Source organism: Carassius auratus, chromosome 15 (genome assembly GCF_003368295.1).
Source record: "Carassius auratus strain Wakin chromosome 15, ASM336829v1, whole genome shotgun sequence".
Taxonomy (NCBI): domain Eukaryota; kingdom Metazoa; phylum Chordata; class Actinopteri; order Cypriniformes; family Cyprinidae; genus Carassius; species Carassius auratus.
This window is the reverse complement of record NC_039257.1, coordinates 7,133,937-7,157,491: the sequence shown is the minus strand read 5'-3', so window position 1 is coordinate 7,157,491 and position 23,555 is coordinate 7,133,937. Positions and strand designations below refer to the sequence as shown.

The window sequence follows — 23,555 nt, the reverse complement described above, 5'->3', positions numbered from 1 at the left end:
ACTGTTTTCTGGTTGCCAGCTAGCTTATTTTTCCACAGAGCCTGACAGTGTTTGTCTTTTATCTCCTGTGATTTTGACATTTTAACAGCAACTGTTTGAACAACATCAACATGGCATTCCAGAGTAGCATAATTGAGTGGACATTTGCCCTGATTCACACAGGTGTCTGTTTGAGCACCACTGAGTGCCAAATGTCAGTCAGCATCCAGGTATCTGTGCTGACTCAGTCTACATTCGCAGCTGTATGAAACAAGCATGCAGACTGGAGAGTTTCAGTTAAGAGAGTGCGTTCGGTTACACCTTCAGTCTCCACACACACATTAACTACATCATTGCCCAATTCCACGAACATTAAATGTGCAAGCTGGACTTTTCCTTCCCTCATAGCTTGCAGAAATATCCCTGCTCCGGACCATAGTTCAGACTGTTCGCCTGAATGCTTTTTACAATACATAAATATATTCATATAATCTGTGTGCCACTTTGGGTTGTGTCTTTTTGGGCTCTTGAATTGTCTGTGAGCTTAATAACACATTGATTTGGTAGACAGGCCTTCAGGCCAGCCTCTTCTTTCTCTCTGCCACTCCCCGTCCTGATTTCCTATTTCCATTAACAGCTCGATATTGTGTTTTGGCCTGCAGTTTGTCCCCATTGTTTGTTCTGTTGGTGCCCCATATTTCATGTGCTCTGATTCCCATCTATTCAGGTGAGCTGTCCTCTTTCTGTGGCAGAGGCTCAGCGCTTGAGTGAGGTTGGCCGTGTTACCATGGGGACAGGGTCTCTGACATAAGCTTATTGAAGAGTAAACGAGGGCAGAGAGCAGCTGAGCTGTGTAGAATATTACACAAATGATTGTCCCTGAAATGTCCTACGTAATAGGTGTGTGTGTGTGTGTGTGTGTGTGTGTAATTGCAGGTACATTTGGTACCCAAAGTCATTATATATACAATTTCGTGATTTTTCATGGCATTGTATGATTTGATTAATTTACTTTTCCAGAATAATTTCTTTTTAAAAATAAAATAGAAAATAATATATATGTATGTATTTAATAGTTATTATATTTTAATATATTTTTAATATTTTAATATAGTAACTTCATGGACCTCCAGTTTTAATTTAACACACTGTAGTTTTAGCTTTTAAATAAATTTAAACGCCAAAAAAAAAAAAATAAAAAAAAAAAATGAATAAATGAACAATAAACTGCAATATTTAAAGCTCAAAATCATGAATTCAATGAATTCAACCTTTTTGGGTCAACTCGTGACGCGGTAATTTTAGTCCGATAGGGGGCGACAACATGCACGAGCGCAATTATAACAGCTGACAGATAATCACGAAGAAGTGTTTTGTTGTCATGGCGGTGTTTCAAACTGCCTGACACTTCCTAAAAACATATCTTGATTTTAGCTTCTCTTTTACCAACATTCTGTCATGTTTAACCAGAATACAACGGATTTACTCGTTGGTTGTCCATTTACTATGTGTTTTCGTGTGATAAATCAATAGTGTTTTTGCAGTCGATCGGATCAGTCAATAGAGAATTAACGTTAGCGTTATTTGCTCTGAGAAGGATTACCTAAGCAGGATTGGTTCAATTTATTACTTCCATCAAGATAGCTATTAAAAAAATTATCAGAATGATTTCAGATTTCCAAAGGGGTGAACTGGGCTCTGTGAATCGTGAATGGATTAAAAAAGGCTCCTCTGGCTCACAAACACAGGTAACGTTAAGTTACTTATGCAACAACGTATTCTAAATGTATTGTGCTATATAATGTAACGCTGCATGCTACATATTCTTGTGTATTTGATAAATAAAACTTGATTTTATTGTCGATAAACACGCTTCTCCTACATTCTCATTGACTGTGATTTTCCTTTTAACAGCTTCAGTTCAGTAACACAGTGGCAGCCAGTGTTCTTAACCGAGCCACACGTGTAGGGCCCCCTTCTCCCATCATAATAGAGAAACTTAGACCCCGTACAGAAAGGCAGGAGGATCTGGAGAGCTGCAGCAGCTCCATACCTCTCTCAGTCCTTTCAGAAGAGCGTCTGCAGGCTGCCGTCCGACTCGCCAGGAGAGATCTGCGCAGGAGACGTCAGGAATCCATCAGCTGTTTGTCACCTGAACCAGCAGAAACATCCCACAATATCAGTCCTCAAAGAAGCAACATAGAGCCTCATGGGGTCCACCCAAAGGTGTCAGGTCCAAAGAAACAATTAAAAAATGGTGCTCAGGTGCTTGTTTATACTCCTCATGAACCCAGCAGCCAACTTAAACAGGGCCAGCCACCTACCAAAGTCCTCGACCCGAGAGTCAACAGCGGTGAACCTCAGCTCACCCAAGAGATCCGGAAATTACAGAAGGAGCTGAGCACATATGTGCAAAGGATAGAGCAATTGGCTAATAAAGGTATTCTCATTAATCATGAGCACCCGTAGTATGTATGTGTTTTTGTTTTGTTTTTTTTTTCTACATTTTTTAAGAGATGTGCATGTGGGTTTTCTGCAGGTCGTGCTGTGGAGGTTCAGGAGCCTGAAGAGAAGCAAAGGATGGAGATCCGGCGACAGGAGCAAGCAGCCCGTTCAGCACGCATCATCTATGTGTTACGACAGCAGGTCTGTGAGCAGCACTGCAGTTCACAAACACAAAGGTGGCACAGTGATGTGCTGCCCCTTTAAGAAATAAAAACCTATTTTATTAGTACTGCACAGAAGTCACACAGAACTTTTAAACTGGTCATAAAGCAGAAAATAATTTAAAAGGTTTAAATAAAAGCAAAGGAGGTTTCCTAAGGATAGTTAATGCAAGTAATTGTGAAATTATTATTAAATATTATTATTTTGGACATAATCTTTCACAATCCCATTTATTCACCATTCTAAAATGAATGAATAATGAATATGTGAATATAGCCACACAAAACAAATGATTGCCAGTACATTTAAAAAATAAAAAGTAGTTTTTACAGGGTTAATTAATGTAAATAATTTCAGACATAATTATTCATAATACAACTTATTTGCCAGAGTAAAATGAATAAATACTGAATGTATAAATATATGACCGCCTAACACATTTTGAAAGAAAAACATAGTAGGTTTTCAAGGTCTAATTAATATAAATAATTATAAAATAACTATTTAAAACATAATCTTTCATAATTCTGCTTATTCGCCATGATTGAACGTATTAATTTATATCCACACAAAACAGATGACTGTCAATACATTTTGAAGAAAAGCATAATAGGGTTTTAAGGCTAATTAATGTAACTGATTCCAGATATAAGTATTCATACCCACCCATTTTGACAGATAAAGTGCAAACGGTTAGCTACAAAAGTTCAAATATTTCAGCGCACATGATGTTCAAATTGTATCCACAAATTCTGCATATGGATATAGTCAGAAAATCATGCAAACCATGGATTTTTTTGACAAATGACAAAATAAAAAGGCGGCTTTAAAGATCCAAATGGGACTGTTTTGTTGTTCTGTTCAAGGTTAAAGAAATACAGGAGGATCTAGACAAGCTGCGTTCCCAGAATGTCAAACAAACCCAAAAGGTACCAAAGTTCCTTTCGCCCCCCAAAAATCAATATTTGATTATAACTTGATTTTTAAAGTTCAAGAATGAGCCATGCAAGGGTTTTAAATGTTTCTACGGATGTCTTCTCAGTCCAGAGCAATGGACAGACTGGCTGCTGCTCACCGGGGGGCTGTAAGAGCCATGCAGGTTTTTATCAACCAGCTGTCAGACCCTGCCGAGAACAGAGTGCCCACCCACTGCAAAGAGCTGGGGCAGCTGATTCGCCAGCTCTCTCTCTGCTCAGCCAAAGCAGAGGTGGGGCAAGGATCTGCCGTCCCAGAGACAGCCCTCGACATCCTGCAGAAATTAGAGGTGATATACTATATATAAACACCATAAACTTTCAATGAATGTCAAAGCTTTCATTTAATGCCGTTTTGTTTATGATTACTCAGACGCTGGACTCAGCACTGAGTAAGCAGGAGACACACAAGAAAAGAGATTTAGATTTGCAAAATGTCAACCCAGCGGAAAAGACTTCTATCAAGGTCAGGGCCCGCAGCATGTCCCCTCCCCGTCCTGCCAGAGCACCAGCTGAGAGGACCTCACAAAGACCCCGAAAGCCAGCTGCTGCAAAAAAACCTGGTGGTGAGTCATGACAACACAAGCGATGTTCATTTTTCAAAAAGAGTTTTGGTTTTGTTTCTGTCCATAAGTCGTGTATGAATGTATTTGCATTATATAGCAAAACATCTTAGAAAAGTAGAGTTCTTAGAAATCTCGCAGCATTTGTTTGATATTGTATCTTGTTTTGATATTTTGTAATTTGTAACTCAACTTTACAAATACTTTTTTTGGGCAACTGTATATTAAAATCATATTCATCAAATCAGTATTGAATTATTTATCTTGTAGGTTTGAAGCATGAGCTGCAGGCAGGTATTTGATTTCAGGGTATTGCAAAAGAAAATCTGTGATTTTGTTAATGAATGCAGGCAGCAGACTGGCAGCTAAATCCCAGAGGACCTCACAAGCACTGGTGAAGGAGCGCAGTGAAGTTCTGAGGGCAGGGCTAGAGAGCCTCTTACACCATCAAAAACTGAGAGCGGCAGAAGCTCAGAAACCCATCAAACCTTCCAGTGTCATCAACCCAAACCATGTTAAGGTTTTTCTTATTCTTCTCCTTAATAATAATTTATTTATACTTAGTTTAGTTAAAGTTGAAATTTTTAGCGAGAAACACTAACTTAAAAAATTTGAGTCAATAAGATTTTGAAATAAATTTATTTTATTCAGCATGGGTGTATTCAATTGATCAGAGGTGTCAGTAAAAGTATTTATTTTTAATAAATGCTTTTCTGTTTACATCAAATAGTCAAGATTCTTTTTTTTACTTTTTATCAAGGTTTCCACAAAATCATTAAGCTGCACAGCTGCTTTCAACATTGATAATAATAAGAAATGCGCGCCAAATTGGCATCAGAATGCTTTTCTGAAGGATCTTGTGACACTGAGACTGGAGTAATGACTGATTTGCCATCAAGACATTCTAATATGTATTAAGATTGAAAACATTTAAATTTGTAGTAATATAAATCTTGCTGAACCCAAACATTTGCGTGTAATGTTAGTGTATGTTTGTGGTTTTCAAACAGTTTTCCAAAAAAAATAAAAGACAAACGGTCTCTCATTCAGCAGGTCCGTAATGCTCGTGATGCCAGCTTCCAACAGCCCACTGTCTCATCCCGACTGAGGGAAAACCAGGTACCCCAGAAAGAGCCCACTGTGCCTTGGGTACCAACATCCCCACACTCTCCTCCTCGCCCGTGGTCAGTAAATCCAGCCCCTTCATCCATATTTGTCTTGCACAGGACTTTACATTATTGCACCTTTGTGTTCTTCTCATTTATATAAATATATACACCTGTGTAGCACTGTGTCTAGCCGGCCGGAGCCCAGATGTCTGTTCTCACCTAAAAAGAGCCCAGAAAAGCAGAAGCCACAGACCAGCCCGAGTGGAAGCACACAGCTCAGCCCTGCATCACATGACAGGAATCAAGCCCAAAATGAAGCCCTTAGGTATGTAATGAACCTTCTCTTTTCATTATCATTGTGCTCTCTTAATAACTAAATGATCATCACTATGATCCTCAGTTGTGACATTGAAGTGCTCAGGTTCACTGTTGAAGATGATCTTTTTTAAATGCTGAGTATGAGACAGCAGTAGAAGCTCATTGGTGTGTACTGTCTGTTTATGTGCTATAGGCAAGCCTGGCTGGACCGAGTGACTGCAGACAGACTAAGAGAACTGAATCGTCTGAGTAAAGAGGAGACTGACCGCATTAACAAACTCCGGTATGATGGCCGCTCCCTCATTATTATAGTTCACCAGTGCTTCAATGAACTGTGTATGCAAGAACTGAGTTTAATTGAGTTCATTAAAATGAGCTAATGTAGTGCATTTCTTGAACATTTTATCACAAAGTTTCATTGGATGCCATCAGTTTAAATTAGCAAAATGGAAGTTGACATAATCCATTTGCGTTGAATAATGATGGAATGATGGGAAATCAAGATCTAGACAAACTGGCTGGAAATTAATTTGAGTGTTTTCTTTTTTTCTTGTTATCTGTCTATTTTAATGAATATACCACTACATTTAAAAAAATATATATATATATTTTTAGTTTTCATATTATATGCCAGAAAAACAGTCAAAACATATTGGGGCAATTTTTTTTTTATGTTATACTTATGCATTCAATATTGTAATAACTTTATATATGCATAAAACATCAATAATCCTTCAATCAGTCATTACTTTGCATGTAGATAGTATAACTAATTTTTAACAATAATTCTGTCTGTTCAAACTTTTTTATACTTTGGAATGTTTCCCTCAGGTTAATGAGGGGGGAAAGGTTCATTGAACCTTCTATTATTTGAGTGTTTGTTTGCATTGATGTGTGTTAATATGTGGCCATGGTAGGACCACAGTGGGCTCTCCGACACAATGGGCGGAAAAAGCTGAGCAGGCCGCTAGAGAAAGAATTCAACCTTTGTTGGATCAAGCAAAGGTAAAGACAATCATCTGACGTTGTTTTCCCCAAATACAAGTCTTGACATGTTAATGTATCAGCAAGAGCGATAAATCCTTGTACAATTTGGACCGTGTTTCCTTCCCTTTTGAATGTTTTTCCCTCCAAGCAGACTGTGAACAGCTGTTGTGTGTGGATTTAAATGGAGAATCCTGTCTTTACTGTTTCTGTCTCATGTTTGTATGACAGGTGGTTGGAACAGGAAGTGACACACTCAGAGAGCGGCTGAAGGTTGCAGATAAGGTGAGAACTCACTTTTCTTTGCTCTCGTATTCCTGCATGTTCGGCACCGAGAACTTTTGTTAGTTGAATATTTAATGACGGTTCAATTTACAAACGTTCACACAAATTGAATTTGAAGTATTCTGTTATTCTGTGCTGGAAATGCTGACAGCCTGAGGCCAGTGCTGATGTACTGAGCGAAGCTCTTCTGGAAGATCTTCTGGAGGACGCAGCTCGAGCTCTGTGGGTGACTGAGAGGGAGCGGGGGGCCGAGGCTGAGGCTGAGAAGCAGCTGCAGGGCCCCACTTTAGAGAGCATGTTGCTACGGATGGAGGAGATGGAGGTCAGTGTGTGGGAGCTAAAGGCATAGATTATAAGATTTGGGAGTTTGGAGTGTTGCCACACTTTTTTGGTAACTTGATATATTTTTTTATTTATATATTTATTTATTTATTTGTTCATTTATTTATTTATAATAATCGTAATAATAAAAATAATACTAAATAAATAATAACAAAAGTTTATTAAAAGTAAAAGATAGTATAACAATTATAATATAAAATTCTCATATAAATAATATGATAAAAAAAATATTGTGATAAAATAAAAACTAAATTATTATTAAGAAGTTAAGTTATAAGTTGAATGAATATTAAAAATAATAATAACAGAAATGATTGAAAATAAAAACAATATCTAATTTATTTGATAAAAACATAATCCTGAAAAAAATTGTTTTCTATGGAATATTAACATTGGTTAAAATAAATAAAATATAAATAAATAAAAAATAAATATAAAATTAATTTAAAATAAATGTGCATTTTAATTAAATGAAAAATGTAAAATTAAAAATAAAATAATTAAATTAAATAAACTGTGAAATCTTATGACTCACAAAGCTGTATTTTGTTACCCAGAGAGACCAGGAAGAAGTGCGTCGGCGCTTTGCTATGATCTCATACTCTGACCCTCTTATCTGGGAAAAAGGCACAGGTGAGTCACAGGACCCAGATGGACCATTTACATTCCCCAGGTGATAGTAGACAGATAGACTGGCAAAAGTAGTTATCAGTTGTCCTTTCGGGAGGATCAGAAGGTCAATCTCAGCATCTCCCCACTTTGTCCCTGGAGGGAGACAAATATGTGCTCTGCATTTTGTTTGACTGACATGACAGTGGTTTCCACCAGATGGCAGCAGTGTAAAACATCCTGTGTCTTGCAGATGCTCAAAGGAATATTAGTAGCTCTAGGCCAGTCTCTCCTCAGCCAATCCGACTGACGAAACAAGTCCTGAATGCCCCCAGTACGGCCAACATCCTCCTGCAAAAGCCAGTGGAGACCGGGTGAGTGACTATCAGCTGATTTAAGAGGGTATTGACTCCATGTATGCCAGGCACATTTGGATCAGTCACAATTGAATCAGTCTGCACTTGAATTGTAGGGGAACTGCACACTGACTAGGGTGTTTTCAATATTCAATAACCGCTACATGAAAATCCAATTCCAAAATATCTGCTGGTAAAAGCTAGTCTCTCTCCCTCCGCCTCCTCCTTCTGTAGTTCTGCCAAGAGAGAGAGGGAGCCTCGCTTCTTTCTGCCCAAAGCTTTGGCAGCAGCAGCTGTGGCTCAGTAAATTAATGTGGAAAATAAAAGAATAAAAAAGGGACAGTCTTGAGGGCGTGAGAGTTGTCTAAAGCAAGAGAGGCATGGTGGGAAATTTAGTGGAACAGGTTCAATAGATGCATTAGAAGATTACAATCCTTTCTCCTTTTTGGCTTCGGCTCGCAGCGAGGCCTTTCAGCTCTGTGAATGCGGTGTAAACATCCAGCCTCCACTTTCTTTTTCTCTCTTGACGCAGGAGCACAATGTCTACACAAACTTCAAAGCACCATATCATGTCTAATCTCAGGGAATTACAGTATCTACAAGCCTTTCAAGTGTGCAATCTGTCTGACTAAAGTGATCAACATACCTTTCAATAATATATATTTGCATTTATTCATGCAGCAAATGGTTTTATCAAAGCGACAACACAAGCAAATCATTGTAAATGCTGCTATACAAAGTTTCAAAGGTACATACTACAGTAATGTGTAAAGTGTTCGTAACGAGTAAAGGGCTAATGGGAAACTATGTGTAATAGCATATACTATTTTACTTGTACCACTTTTCCAGAGTTCGTGTCGGCGAAAAAAAAAAAAAAAAAGATATATTGTATGCATTATATATATTAGTGGTGTCAATCGATTATTCATGATTAATCACATCCAAAATAAATATTTTATGTAATATATACAGTATGTGTGTACTGTGTATATTTATTATGTACAATATATATAAATACACACACAGGCATGTATATATATATATATATATATATATATATATATATATATATATATATATATATATATATATATATATATATATATATATATATATAAAAAACTTGCTGCATGATTGCGTGAATATTTCTGAGCAGCAAAAGTGATAGATGTGTACAGGAATATATTGTGAGAGGGACTTGTCTTATCAAAATAATAAACCACAAAGTTACAATGACAATGCTGAATAAAGATATGTAAATAATTGAGACAATTGATTAAAGAATTAACTAAACTAACTTCACATTATTTTTCAGAAATAAACAACATGCGTTCGCATGCGTTAACGGCTAACTTTGACATTACTAATATGTATCTACAGTATATGTGTGTGTATGTTGTTATTTTTTTTCTTTTTAACAACTGTTGTGAACAACCCTGCAATATATTTGATATGTAAGTTAGGTAGGTAACTGCTAATTTATTGTCTGCTGCCTCCCTGTTATCATATAGTGCTGCAGTGTTGGGCATTTGTTCACTGGTCTCAGGTCAGTGAGCAACATGCTTCACTGACTTTCCTTGTCACAAAAGAAAAATGGCACCAACTTCAATCTGGATCCGTTACAGACAGATAGAGGGACTGCAATCCTTTTATAGTAATATTTGTGCTACTGTACCTTTACATGTAAACATATTCAATTAACATCCCAGACAGTAACCACAAGGACTGGTGTTAGCCTCACTTGAAGATTAGTTTACTCTCCTATATTCCAGTGCATTCACCATGGCTGTTTGAGTTAGCATGGATGTCACAGCTGCTGAGAATCGAGGCTGCATGGGCCATGGTTTCTCTCCGCTGTCTCTGATCTGAACTATTGTTTGGATGTATTTATCCTCAGCCAGTCACTTAATGCTGACAGAAAACATCGGCTCTGAAATGTCACTGCACCAGGAGACTATTCTTCAGTGTCTCTTACGGTATCTGTGTTGAAACATGAGCAATGGAGCAATGACTGTGTCTACGATTAAGATCACTCTGGAGAAATCCAGTGAGCTGCAGTGACTGATAGGGATGTAGGGATCAAAGCTCTGTCAGTTACACAGGATCTTTTCCAGGAGAAAATCAGAATAGAAGATTATTTTGGGGGTTGGTTAGATAACCAAAATAAAAAAAATTCTTTTGAAAAAAGCCTCTTGTACCAAGACTTCATGAATAAAAAATAAATAAATAAATAAATAAAAACAAAATAGTATAATAGTAATTTTGTGAAATACAAATTAAAATTGAAAACAATTGTTTTCTATTTTAATATATTTTTAAATGTAATTTATTCCTTTGATGGCATGGCAACATTTTTCAGCCGCTGTTACTGATCATCCAGAAATGACTCAGAAATGGGGATATGGTGCTCTAGAAACATTTCTTATTATCAGTTGTAAATAGTTGATCTTCTTATTATTTGTGTGAAAACCATGATACATTTATTTCAGGATTCTTTGATTAATACAAAGATTAAAAGAACAGCATTTGTTCTGAAATATTTGTTTACTCATCACCAACAGTTCTGTATATATATATATATTTATTTATTTATTTATATGTGTATATGTTATACAATAATTTTACATATAATGTTATTTTATAATGAAATATTAAGCACAATAGTTTGTAATATATTATATACTTGTAGTAAGATATATAAAAGATTGCCTACAAGCTCTTTTGCTAGTCTAAAAGTAATTTTTATATTTTTTATAATAGCATATTGGATTTTGATTTCACAATATTGTCAGTAGATAAAAAGCAATATAATTTGACAAATCACACTTAGAATATGCATTTTGTACTGGTTTGTCTAACAGAAATTCCCCCTTTTCTGTGTATAAACTTCATCTGTTCTTTTTAATCACTACATCAGGTGCACCGATTAGTTAAAATCAAGTTAAATTTGTAATAACCACATTAAAGAGAAAGGATGACACTTTTTACCGATACACTTACTTTCTTTTATAATACTGCAGTTAGTCAGTATCTTGTATCAAAAGCAACTTTATATTACACTCAGTGCCATTGCCTTATTTTGAAGGACACGTTCTTGAAATCACTTCAGGATTCTTGTCTGCTGATGAAGCTGCCAGCTGGCCAACTAATGCGATATTTCATTACTCTGACTCAGGAAATGGCTTTCACTGAAAGCTTTTTCAAGTTATTTTTGACTAATCCATCCAAAAGAAGTGATCTGCTGCGTTCATCCTGATTGCAAATTATAGTGACAATTTGGCAACTGCTGTTCGTTTAAAAGCCACATAGATGGACATAGATGCACTCTTGATCAGAAATTCTGAGTCAATCTACTCATCAGCTCTCTCTTAATGCCATTCATTCTTCCGGCCTCAGTTGTTAATTCTATCCTTATGTTACAGTTTTATATATTAGAATCAACCTAATGGTTCTATCGAACGCTCAGTGAACATTTTACATCCTTTTCCTTTTCTTATTTGCATCAGAATGGACAATAATTGGGCGGATGTGGCCAGGAAAGATAAAACTCTCGGAAAATGAATTATGCAAAGCATTATGGTAATTATTCGGCTTTTAGTACAGCCACTAAAGGCCAAGGCAGAACTGAGGATTTATGATGAGAAAACAGTTCAAGTTTATTTGTGTATGTAATGTGCCACTAGAGGGGGCAAGGTCTGGGATCTTTGTGTCGGTGTAGCGCGTGCTCATGGGAGGTCATTTGAGGAGCGGATATTGGGCCCTGAGGTTGATTAGCACACAGAGTTTATTATTTGTTGTGTAATCTGTGATTACCTTTGTAGACGACACACTGTTTGACATGGAAACCCTGCATAGTTTGTAAATGCCACACGCAAACGATTGGGGAATTATACAGTTTATTTGTCATTGCTAGACTGGTTGCAAAGATGCAGTGTGCATCCTTACTGTAGCACAATAGAGAGCTGTCAGTGTGGCTTTGCTTTTTAGCTTTTGTTGTTGTTTTATGTATATTCAGAGAACAATTTTGGCTTGAGAAAATGGATGTAAGGGGTCCAGGGGGAGAAGCTAAAAAGCTCTGCTGGAGCATAATCAATCATCGTGCCCCAATTTATAATGAAACTCAATACATGTGTTTGCTTTTCGCTTTTTATCCCTCTGTGATTTGTTTAGATTTTTCTATCAGTGTGTTGCAGAGTCAAGTGTCATTTGATGCTGCCGTAAAAGCATCAAACAGACCAATCTGAGCACTGAAATCACCGGCCACTTCTCTTCTATTACAGTCCATTTTAGTGTGCTCCTTTAACATCTACATTTCATACAATATTCATACAGAGAGGAAGGATTTTGATGTAAAAGAAAATTTTGCACAATTATGTTTTCCTTATTTTTAAGTTGATATTTCAGTTTGACACAAAATGGCATTCAGAGTGGCACTGGATTAGATTTTATCCATCTAATCCATCTTGAATGGGTGAAAGTGTTACAGGTAGAGATGTTCCGATACCCTTTTTCTCTTCCCGATACCGATTCCGATACCTGGGCTCAGGGTATCGGCCGATACCGAGTACTGATCCGATACCTGGGTGTATATCTGTATATACAGCTGTATATACTACTAGCCCTGTGTAAATTGCTAGAATTTTTTTATGGTGTGCTTCAGACAGATCCCTCAATAAAACATGAACAAATACATGGTGAACTACTGTATTTATTACAGTATTTTTATTATCTAACATGAATTTGACAGTATTATTTATTTTCTTATGCAAAAAAGAACTTCAAATGCAGCCAAAAATCTAACACCGCAAACTAAAAAAGGTATTTAAGTTTTACAATATAACTGTATAAAAAAACTGCAACAAAAAAGATCTATTAATCAGATAATCTCTTTACAACAAAACAAGTAAAAAACAAGCAACCATCTAGGCATAATTATTATTATTATAGAGACGTATTATTATTACTGTAGGCTACAACAGTAGCTTTATATATTGTCAATTTACTCATGTAAACCAAACATTTATTTTAATGGGCTGCCATGAAGATCTTTGAGTGTCTGTGTTTATGATATGACAGTATTCTCAAATGAAACGGTAAATTCTCATGAAGTGACGGTTTATGCGTTCGTGTCCTCATGACACACAGCAGAGACTACAAAACAGCGAGCTCTCGCGCATCTGTGCCAGTCACCCACAGAGATGTAGATTTTGCGGGAGTAATATTTAAATAGTATTTTGCAGTTTAATATTCACAGACACTAGTATATATTCGGCTACTGTCTGGAGCCCTGCGCTTTGACTTACACGGAAGCGACTGAACGCAGCTGCCGGTACTGAATATACTCGAGAGTCTGTAACTACCGGTACTACAGAGACATACTGCTAACCACTGATCTATAATATAGTAGCGGCTTCACTGTGTTTTGGCAGTTTAGAATGTGATGAGTGATCCAGTCATATATAGATAAGGGCTGCTAACGCGTTTTCATTTCTTCTTCGCTGCTCTAAACAGGGGTTGCTTGTGGCAACACAGCACAACTTCCTGTGTTTTCAATGCATTTTGAGCAGCGAAGAAGAACCGTGCAGCGGTTAGGCAAAGCTTGCGGTCATAACTAGGTCTTTTTTAAGAAAATGGTATCGGATCGGTATATGGGTTCATGTACTCGCCGATGCCGATGCCAGAATTTGTTGTGGTATCGGAGATATTTCCGATACTAGTATCGGAATCGGAACAACTCTAGTTACAGGTAGTTGTAATAGTGGTCAACCGATATATCGCCAATGCCGATATATCTGCTGATCTTTGGCATTTTGCACGTATTAGCATCGGCCGATAATTTTTTTTTGCTTAGACGATTTTACCCTTGTTTTATTTGAAAAATATGATTCCCAATACACAAAAACACAAACTGTTGATTACAGTGTTTACTTCATTTTTAATTATATTTTTATTAAATATTTATTTGTGAAAAATACTTTGTTAAAAGCTTTGCCTACACTGGAAAAAAATTACTTGTAAAAATATACTAAAACATAAACCAGTAATTTTAAGTTTAATTGATATTTAAGTTTAATATAATAATAATAATAATAATAATAATAATATAATAATAAGTTCATTAATAATATTTCATTATACTATTTTTACTGTATTTTTGGTCAAGTAAATGTAGTCTTGGTGAGCATAAGTAAGGAAGCCCGTTTCCGCCAGAGTTGAGAAAAAAATATTAACTTTTTTTTCAATATAATGAGAAACTTTCTAAAAATAATGAGAGATTGTAAATACTGCTGTCAAATGATTAATCACAATTAATCGCATCCAAAATAAGTTTTTGTTTACATAATATACAGTATGTATGTATAATATATTTATAAAATATGTTCTCATGTTCTTCACGTCATCAATATTGCTTATCAGTTTGAGCCTGATTTAGAAGCAGAGGATATTAGTGAAGAGGATCGCACAGAACCTGTGCAAGCACGACTCTTAATGGTATGCCTTTTGTTTGTTGTTGTCTCTTAATTTTAGATACACTCTTATTTGTAAATGCTACTGTTTCTGCAGGCATGTAGGCATACACATTAAACTGCCACAATTTTAAAGATGATATTTCCGTTTGCATTGAACTTTCACCATTGTAACTTTGCAGACATTGTTTATGCAAATACAGCAACATTACACACTAACTAACGTTAAAAAAGTGACTTCGCAATCCACCACCCCTGTGTAGTGTAGATCTAAATCAGTGTAGTGAGGTTTATGCTTAAAAGTACATTTATGTTGTCTTAAATTCTTTTTAAGCTGTGTTTTTAGCTGTGTGCTATTGAATCTAACACACTGTGCAAAACAAACTCACTGAATGAGGTTTTCTAATGCATGACTCTCAGGAACAGAATCGTAGAGGAGAGATAACTGATAAGTGGCGATATCTTATAATGTCCTTTGTCTGCACATGGAGGTTATTGGTGTTGGAGGACTCCATAGAGTGACCAGCACATCTGAGAAAGCGTGTGATCCACCACTGCTCATTCAGAGTTCAAAGAGATCAATGCGGAGCCCGTGGTGAGGCTGCGGCTTTTGGTTTGATCCTCATTCTCTGTTCTCAAACCTTTTATTTCAAACCGCCATCTCTGTTTATTTCTCTCCATCTCTTTCTTCATCTAACCTTCATCCAGCTAATCTCCCTCTCCCTATCCGTGCTTCACGACTGCAACCTTGCTGCTGGCGATGGCCTTCTCACTGGATTAAAGGTGCAAAAGCAGCCCTTTAGCTTTATTGGTTTTGATCTCTGGTTTCAGAATATTGATAGAGCATTGGTTTCCCAGAATCGCATTCACTGACTTTTAAACGTCTTATTTCTGTTTGAACAACCTTATTACAGCTGGCTTTCTCCATTTATATCATGCCTGATTTGTCCAGGTCAAACAGTGTCCGTCTATCCTGTGGTCTGCTGCTTTTCTGGCCCACTCTGTGTTCCTTTCTAGAACTTCAATAAACCAGTCTGGAGTGCTTCAAACCACTGCTTCAAAAGCACAGAATGACAATGACACACAATCAATGTTATGAATGAAAAATGTTCACTATTTTTGTCCTTTATTACAATAGGACAAATCAGAATTGACGGATCGGGAAAGGTCCTGGAGTTGGGATTTGAACTCAGGATGCCTGTTTTGCCGACGCCCATAAACTGTTGGCGCCAGGATATACTACTTTTTTTTTTTTTTTTTTTTGCATACTGTTTTTCAATATTATATAGTAGAGAAGTATTTGCTTTCAGATGCACTGTATAATTTAAGGGTAGTGTTATTCTTTATATCAAACAACTATTAAAAAATTATAATTAAATAATTGTAATTTGCACATATCCTTCCGTGAGCTCAAAGTCTTCTGTTCTACAAAAAACTGTGTTGTTAGTCAATATTGCATAATAGCATAAAAGGCTTGTTTTCATGAAATATACATCTTGAAACTCACTCAAGTCTGTCTTATTTGTATTCTGCAATTTCATTTAGTGATTTATTTTGTCAGACTGATTTAAAACCTGGTTGTAGAATAGAAATAGAAAATATAAATTTCTGTAAATGCATTTTATTTATCCACGAAAAGAAGTTCTCCTCATCTCCCTCTATTTCTCCGTGCCTCATGCAGTCTGCCAAACACTGGAGCATGTGCACATGTCAGCCCAGCATTGTGTCTGCTCATATAAATCACATGTGGAGCGTTGACAGTGTTTTGTTTCTGCCTGTGACTGCTGGAGCTGTTGTTGAAAGCAGGAAGGGGAGAAATTTGGACATTATTTTTGGCTTGTTTTGACAGAAGAAGCCTGGAAAGCGTTTGCCTATTTCATTATGTATGTGCGTGTTCATTTTCACATCTCACAGAACTGCTCGTTCGCTTATTTCTTTCAGCACCTCGTATGACCTTTCTTGTTTATGACTACAGAGCTGAATTAAGAGGATGATTTCTAATTTGAATCCCTTAATTGAGTGCTTACCTTGACTGTCCTTTCGCCTGTTCATGCCGTTTTTGTTCGCACCGGCAACCACTCAAAGTTTGACATTATTCTTCTGGCTGTGGTCAATTCCTCACTTCTCCAGAGTGCCACAGCATGCCCAAAACGCTTGAGGTAGCTGTTAGCCAGAGCGGTATTCTATTAGCCGCACAAAGAGGGTGCCTTGCGGGAATGGTAAAGGGGAAGTGATTGCACAATAGCAGCGCCGGCCCCTATAATGTTCCATTAGAGAATAAATGGCCCTTGTGCGCTGTTGGCGACCTTGCGCTTTAAGCGTCTAGACTGAACTTGTGTCTAATATTGTGTATTAAAGTCAACACCGGAATGTCAGCGTGAGATGTTTCTTACTTCTGCTGCTACTGTATATATAAATGAAGAGTGTTTGTGAATTTGAGGGCCTGATTAACTCCCAACGTGGCCCAGTTGAGGTCACATGGAAATGATCTGAGGGTTTGAGATGTTTACACGAGTGTTTTGATTCCAGATTTAGCACCACTTGAAACTAATAGAAAAATTCATTTAGAATATTCATTTGTTGCGCTTGTGTTTGGACCAGCATTTAATTCACTGAATATTTGGAGGTCTGTAGTGTGAATAAACGTTACTAATGTTTCTGCTTTAACCATGAGAATTAAATATTCTGTAGACTACTGTAATTGTCTTGTTATACTAAAGACTAAATAGAACAAACTATGCTGTCTTTTCTGTAGGCATTAGCTATGCTACCTAAAAAACAAATGAAAGACAAATGAAAGACCTGAAAGTAGTTTGTTTCCTTAGAGGCACAAAATTTGAAATTGTGACCTTTATAAAAGGGAGGGTAAAAACCATGAAAATTATAATGATTTTTCTGTTCACAGGGCTGCATCAGACACATCTGTTCTAGATGAGGAGTCTTCAACTCTAAATGACCCCAGTCATCCAGTCCCAGCTGGAGGGGGAAGCACACAAGGGGTTAAGCTGACTGTACCGCCCAGCATGCAGAGGAGTATCCAGAAATACAGGGAGAATCATGATGCCTTTCTGCGCCTGGTTTCACACGAGGCTCTGGGGAGCTTCAATCCTTGGGCAATAGCAGACAGGTTTGAATCTAATGATTGCTTTATTAATAAAACATCTCAATCACCATTAAAGTGTGGGTTGAATTATACCTCAAAGAGGTATGATTTGTTAACTCATTATTTGTTATTATTGAGGGTCCTCCATTAGATCATAGAAAATCCTTCTAACATATATTTATTACTAATAAGACATTGACGTATATAATTGTTACAGAAGCTGAAATGATCAAATTAAATGTTACCCTTTCTATTTGTTTCAGTTAACAAGCTAACAGCTTAGCCTAGATTAACCTTTTTAATTACATATCACACAACAAAATATATTTCAGAAACTTCAGAAAAGTTTTCTTTGTTTTATTTAGCCTTCAAATGAAACTTCACTCTCTTTTTTTCAGTTAGCTTCTGTTAACTAGCATTGCATAGTTCTTTCGATTAGCTTGAACAAAATATTAAGTTAACACTTTTTTTGATCAGGTACACCGGTTCATTGGTGGAAAAAAATGGCCTCTATGTACATTTGAAATGAACGCTAGTGGGAGTAAAACATTTTTAAAAACTTTACTCCTTTTCACACAAATTATGATTACAGTGGCAGATTAAAGATTATTAAATAAATGGTGTGGTTACAAGCACAATACTGTCATGACCTCATTTCTAAATTAATACATTTTTAAATTTTAAACACACAAGCAGCTCCATATGCATAGTTTTTCTGATGAAGTAAACTTGCTCAGTAGCGCACCTAGTATAACATTGCTCTTTTGAGAAAGAGCATTACCCTTTTAGCACCACTCATCAGACATTTTAATTTCCAAACTGTCACGATATGTACAACAATCAACATCATAAAATGATTCATGTTCATCTATTTTAGATAAAACTGAATGCACTTTAAGTGCCACACACTGGACATTTTACTTTAAAGGTGTTGCGAAATATGCAAGAAACACTGTAATATTTTGCACAAATGAAACTGGATTGGAAAATGATATTGCATGTCTTCTTGTTCATTTCACAGCCAAAAATTGCAAATGAATCATGACACTTACCCATTCATTATCCACATCTTAAAGCAGTGACTTCAGTAAACAACTGAACTATGTGTGAACTGAAGCTGCAGTGTGCCTGGGGCCCATAGACATCTAACCTAAATTAGCTCTTAGTCATTCGTCACCGATAACTACAGTTTCCTGACATATTTTCATTGTTTTGTTTATGCTCAAGACATGTTCCTGGATATATAAACCCTAAAAACGCTTCTATTTGCACCCAGAGCAACAGCAGATTAGTCATTAGCCCCAGTGCATTTCCCACAGTGACACAGCTAGTAGGAGTTGAGATTGTTTACAGCCTCGCAGCTATAATGATCCTCGCACACAATGCCATTTTTAAATGTAAATATTAGCTGTTTTTTGATGGGTGCTAATGTAGAGCATGCTCTTTTGCAAATGAGCATCTTTATTGTTCCGCTAGTGCTGCTGCACGCCCACCCTGCCATTAGCATACTTAACAGAATTTTTAAGTTGGTGCAGTGCGGTGGATATTTATCAAGTCCTGCTAGTCCACAGAGAACAGACTTTTAACAACGGAGGGAAGAGGAACACAAAAACCAGAATCTGATTCTAGAGCTGAGGTCTCATTTGTCAGACTTGATCCTTGCGCCATGGGCTGTGTGGGTGGTGAGAAGAATGGTTGCAGAAATCATTTACGGAAAGGAGAAAGTGAGGAATCAAAAGTAAAAATATATTTCTGTGTGCTGAAGCACGAAAAAAAAGTTATTGCATGAATATAAAAAGAAATTGAGGATCTATTTATATATTTTTTGAGAGGTCAGTGTACCACCGCAGAAACTCTGAACGGTTATTATTCCAGAGAAATAGAGAAGATGGGAAATGTCACGGCAATTAGTGCTGCTGCTGGGAACGGGTGCAGGCACTTGTCAGTCAGCGGTGCATTGTGGGTAATAAGAGCCTTGAAGGCAGTCCAGGCCTTGAGTGAGTACAGACTGACTGGACTCTCTGGGGAGCTCTGCTCTTTACACAGAGGAACTTTAATACTTGCCTAAAAGAAAGGATTTAGATGATCTCATCACTGTCCTAAAGATATAGAAGTGATTTTTATTCTTTAATGCTGAGAGAACACATAACGCTGTTAGTATAGTAATATTAATGTATATTTTTCTGTACATTTTTTTGTTTAAGTTTTGGAAGTTTTATGTGCTTTTGTCTGTTTTTTTATATTTCTATATGCAAAAAAAAACTGAAACAGAAGTAGCACTGACATTTTGATTAAACATTTTAAGTCAAAGCATAAAAAAACCATTCTATATTCTCTGTTGAACTGTTTACAATAAAATCTGTAACATGCATTCGAAACGAAATAGAAAATAGGGTAATTTTTCATACTGCCTTAAATGTTGAATTACTAAACCTGAAAAAAAAACAATTATTTCAGTTAGCTAATTATAGAATTAATTCGTTTTTCATTTATAGTTCATTTTATTGAAGCTTTATTTTATTTTTCAGCATTTTCAAATACCAAAAAAAAAATGCCCAATGATTTTTAATCGCTTTAGTTAATGATCACTTGCACAAAAATATACCCAACATGTTTTTCTTTTCGTTTTTCTCTCCTGAATGACGCATTTATAATAACTAAGGGATATTTCCATCTTTTTGGTGAACTGTCCCTTTAATGTATGAGTATGAGCAATAAGTGCTGTGTAACTATCTCTCTTTCCTCTTGTTTCCTGCAGTCTGGCTGATGAGCTAATGGCTGATGCTCTGGCTGATGTGGCAGCAGAGTTCCAGGATGTTTGCGAAGAGTATGCGGAAGCTGTTTTCACTTCAGAGTTCCTCCAGCCAGTCCAGTCTCCCACCACATCAATGTCATAGAGACTCCTTATAAACAACTCACAAGCAATGACACTTTGATATATGTATGGAACTGAACATTGTCAGATATTCAGGTTTATATTTTTGTATGTTTTTCCATGAATTATATTTAGATATTGGACATTACAATCACTGAATAGAACCTGCTGGTTAGAGCTCAGTTTTTACCCAGACAGGCATTTCTATTGTAATGTGAAACCTCAGTGGGCAGTCTGACTTTTAAATGCAAACAGATGCTTTTTAGCACACGGCTAACAAATGTCACATCAATGTGTCATGATCCACACAACCTTCTTTGTGCATTAGTCAATGCATTAGTAGATTTTTGTGTTTGTTATTTTAGCATAAACAAAACCCTTAAAAGAACCTTTAATTTATTAATGCATTACAAATTATAAGATCTACACTGTTTTCTGTTAATATCTCACACTAGAGGTTCACACACTTGCTTCCTCCTGAAAAAGAATTAATGGTTGCATTAATTCTGTCAGCATCAGAATGCAAACTTGTTACTTTGTGGACTGATTTAATTTGCTCAATGTTTTTTTTTGCTCTATGCTAATTGTCTTTAAGTTCACTGAGCTTCCATATGTCGCCCTGTGTTACTGGACCGATGAGGTATACTTAGATTGTATAGTTAATGTGTTTGAGCCTGAGGGGGAAAAGTGGCCTCCAGATGGGTCCAGATGTTATGCTGGTATGTGCTCGGACAGGATGAACATTACAAGCATTCTTTCCATCGAAATGTACACGCATACAGCTCCCATATAACAAAGTAGGGCTACAATAATAAGAGAATATGCAGTTTAGGCCTATTTAGGAACATAAAATGAGGGTCTATGTCTTTTGAGGGCTTTTTACGGCTTTAAAAGTATCGGTTGTCCCCTTATTGCTTAATTCTAATGCAGTGAGCAGATTTTATGGTACGTTTCTTAACCTGTCAAGTTGTAGTTTAAACCCCCAGATGTGAGTCACAGGTTTCTTCCCAGAGTTCAGCAACCTACTTATTTGTGAAAAGTGCCAAAAGCAAACTAATGCACAAGTAACTGCATTTGCCAGCAAATTCTAGGCTTTGTGCCATGAACTATTACGAATACTGTGACGCTACAGGAATGTAGTCACCAATTTGGCATGAACTTGTTCTTGGTTGTGTTTTTATTGCTGGTGAAAGATATACCTGTTGAATTTGTATTGAATTTATAATCATGATTTAATTTATAAGGGAAATTAAATGTTTTAAAATGGCTCTTTCAAGCATCTCCCTGGCCTTGGCACATTTTACTCAGTGCTCTGCTTTTTTTTTTATTTTATTTTATTTTATTTTTATACAAGAAAAAGTTAAATTAATTGAATTACACATTTTCCCCTGTGTGCAGCCAGTGTAATCAGTGTTATCTATCTTTTTTTCTCCTTGTCTGAGCTGCAGGCTGTTTTTCTGCTGCTGCTTTTACCAGAAACACAATGCCATGTTTGGAGTCAGAAGTGTTTTGTCATTGGGTTTCCTGACTGCTACAAATAGGCCAAGTCCCAAAGGGAATGGAGTAATGCAACACGGGCAGTTCCCTGGAATTGTAGAACCCCAGACTTTACCTCTATCAATAGTCATTTAGAGCTACTCTAGAACAGTTATTTGGGACGCCTGATGTACAGAAATTACTAGTTTGGGGTGAGATCTGGATATAACTTTGTGCGGTTTCATTTTCTTTTTTAATACATAGCAACACAACACTTATACAGACAATGAGCTGTTAAACAAGTTGATTGAAAGTGCATCATATTTGGCCTTGATTTTGTCACTTTTTCCTCCAATTAATGTTTGACAGCTACCACGAGACTCATATTTTATAGTCATTACAACCCAGCATTAATCAGCTGAACTGCAGTTGGATGCAGTGTGATGGAGCTGGTTATTTAAAAGCCTGAGGAGGAATGACGATGTAGTGATTTATGAAAAAGCCAACATTTTGCACAGTCATCCTACTATAAGGTTACAGAGATACACTCCTACTGGCCGGGTGAAGATAATTATACTTCTGTTTTCAACTGCACAATGTATTTTGCACTTCTTCCACAATGTAGATATTCAGTTTGGTGGCAGGCATGGACAGCACCTGTGGTCCCTCAGCTATTCAACTGTTTGTATCACAAAGACGATAAATTACACTGTAGGCCAAATTTTGAAGCACTTTAGGGATTTTTAAGGTAACTGTCTTTCAGTGTTGTTGATTGGTTTCTTGTGGCTTTATTTGCAACAGTTTCAACCATGGTTTTATTGTGGCGACAGGATTCTGTCACTCACTTTTAGATAGTAAAAATAAAAGAAGAAGAAAAAAAATACACTAACACAATTCCCGTAAGAAACCATACATATTTCAACATTATTTAACAGTAGAATGAAAAATATATATATTTTTATTGATAAAAATAATTAATTGAGATTTCCTAGTTTAAAAAAAACTATATAAATATGTCATATATATTTGATATAGCCTATATATAAATAAACAATAATGTTCCGATCTCGCGTTTCCCGCCATAGCCTCGTTTTCATTCCAAAGTGGCGCATTGCGTGAAATAATTTTAGTTTTAGTTTTGTTGTATAAGTTGGCTTACCTAACTTTAATATTACACCTTTTTAGATAAAATTATAGAAATTAATATGATATTATTATCATATGAGCCAAGGATGGCTAAAATTTCAAAACTTAAGTGTTGATTCTTCCATGTACGCAGTCAAACAATTTTAATGTAACATTACTGGGAGTCCTTTTAATTTCTGTATTATACTGTTTTAGTTTTATATAAATACATACATTTGAAGTATAAATGTTTAAAAAAATTTGCCGAGCTCATTCATACATATTATAAATATCATTCATATTCATACATTTATCAGCATTTG

The 23,555-nt window shown here is 36.3% G+C and overlaps 1 protein-coding gene across 4 annotated transcripts; it reads left to right on the top strand.

The window, feature by feature from the left end:
- Positions 1-1,321: 1,321 nt before the first annotated feature.
- On the top strand, positions 1,322-21,899 carry LOC113114895 (protein moonraker-like). Of its 4 annotated transcripts, none has more exons than XM_026281978.1 (17): positions 1,322-1,727; positions 1,894-2,419; positions 2,519-2,625; positions 3,513-3,575; positions 3,689-3,910; positions 3,994-4,186; positions 4,534-4,697; positions 5,237-5,367; positions 5,471-5,617; positions 5,804-5,893; positions 6,528-6,615; positions 6,826-6,879; positions 7,031-7,201; positions 7,779-7,854; positions 8,084-8,204; positions 17,559-17,780; positions 20,515-21,899. In XM_026281978.1, exons 1-17 carry the CDS (start codon positions 1,644-1,646, stop codon positions 20,651-20,653), a joined length of 2,598 nt encoding a protein of 865 aa, XP_026137763.1. In that variant the 5' UTR covers positions 1,322-1,643; the 3' UTR covers positions 20,654-21,899. The 4 variants fall into 4 exon arrangements, with proteins under 4 accessions (XP_026137763.1, XP_026137762.1, XP_026137761.1 ...); XM_026281977.1 differs by having other exon boundaries at positions 5,234-5,367; XM_026281976.1 differs by having other exon boundaries at positions 4,534-4,703.
- Positions 21,900-23,555: the final 1,656 nt, after the last annotated feature.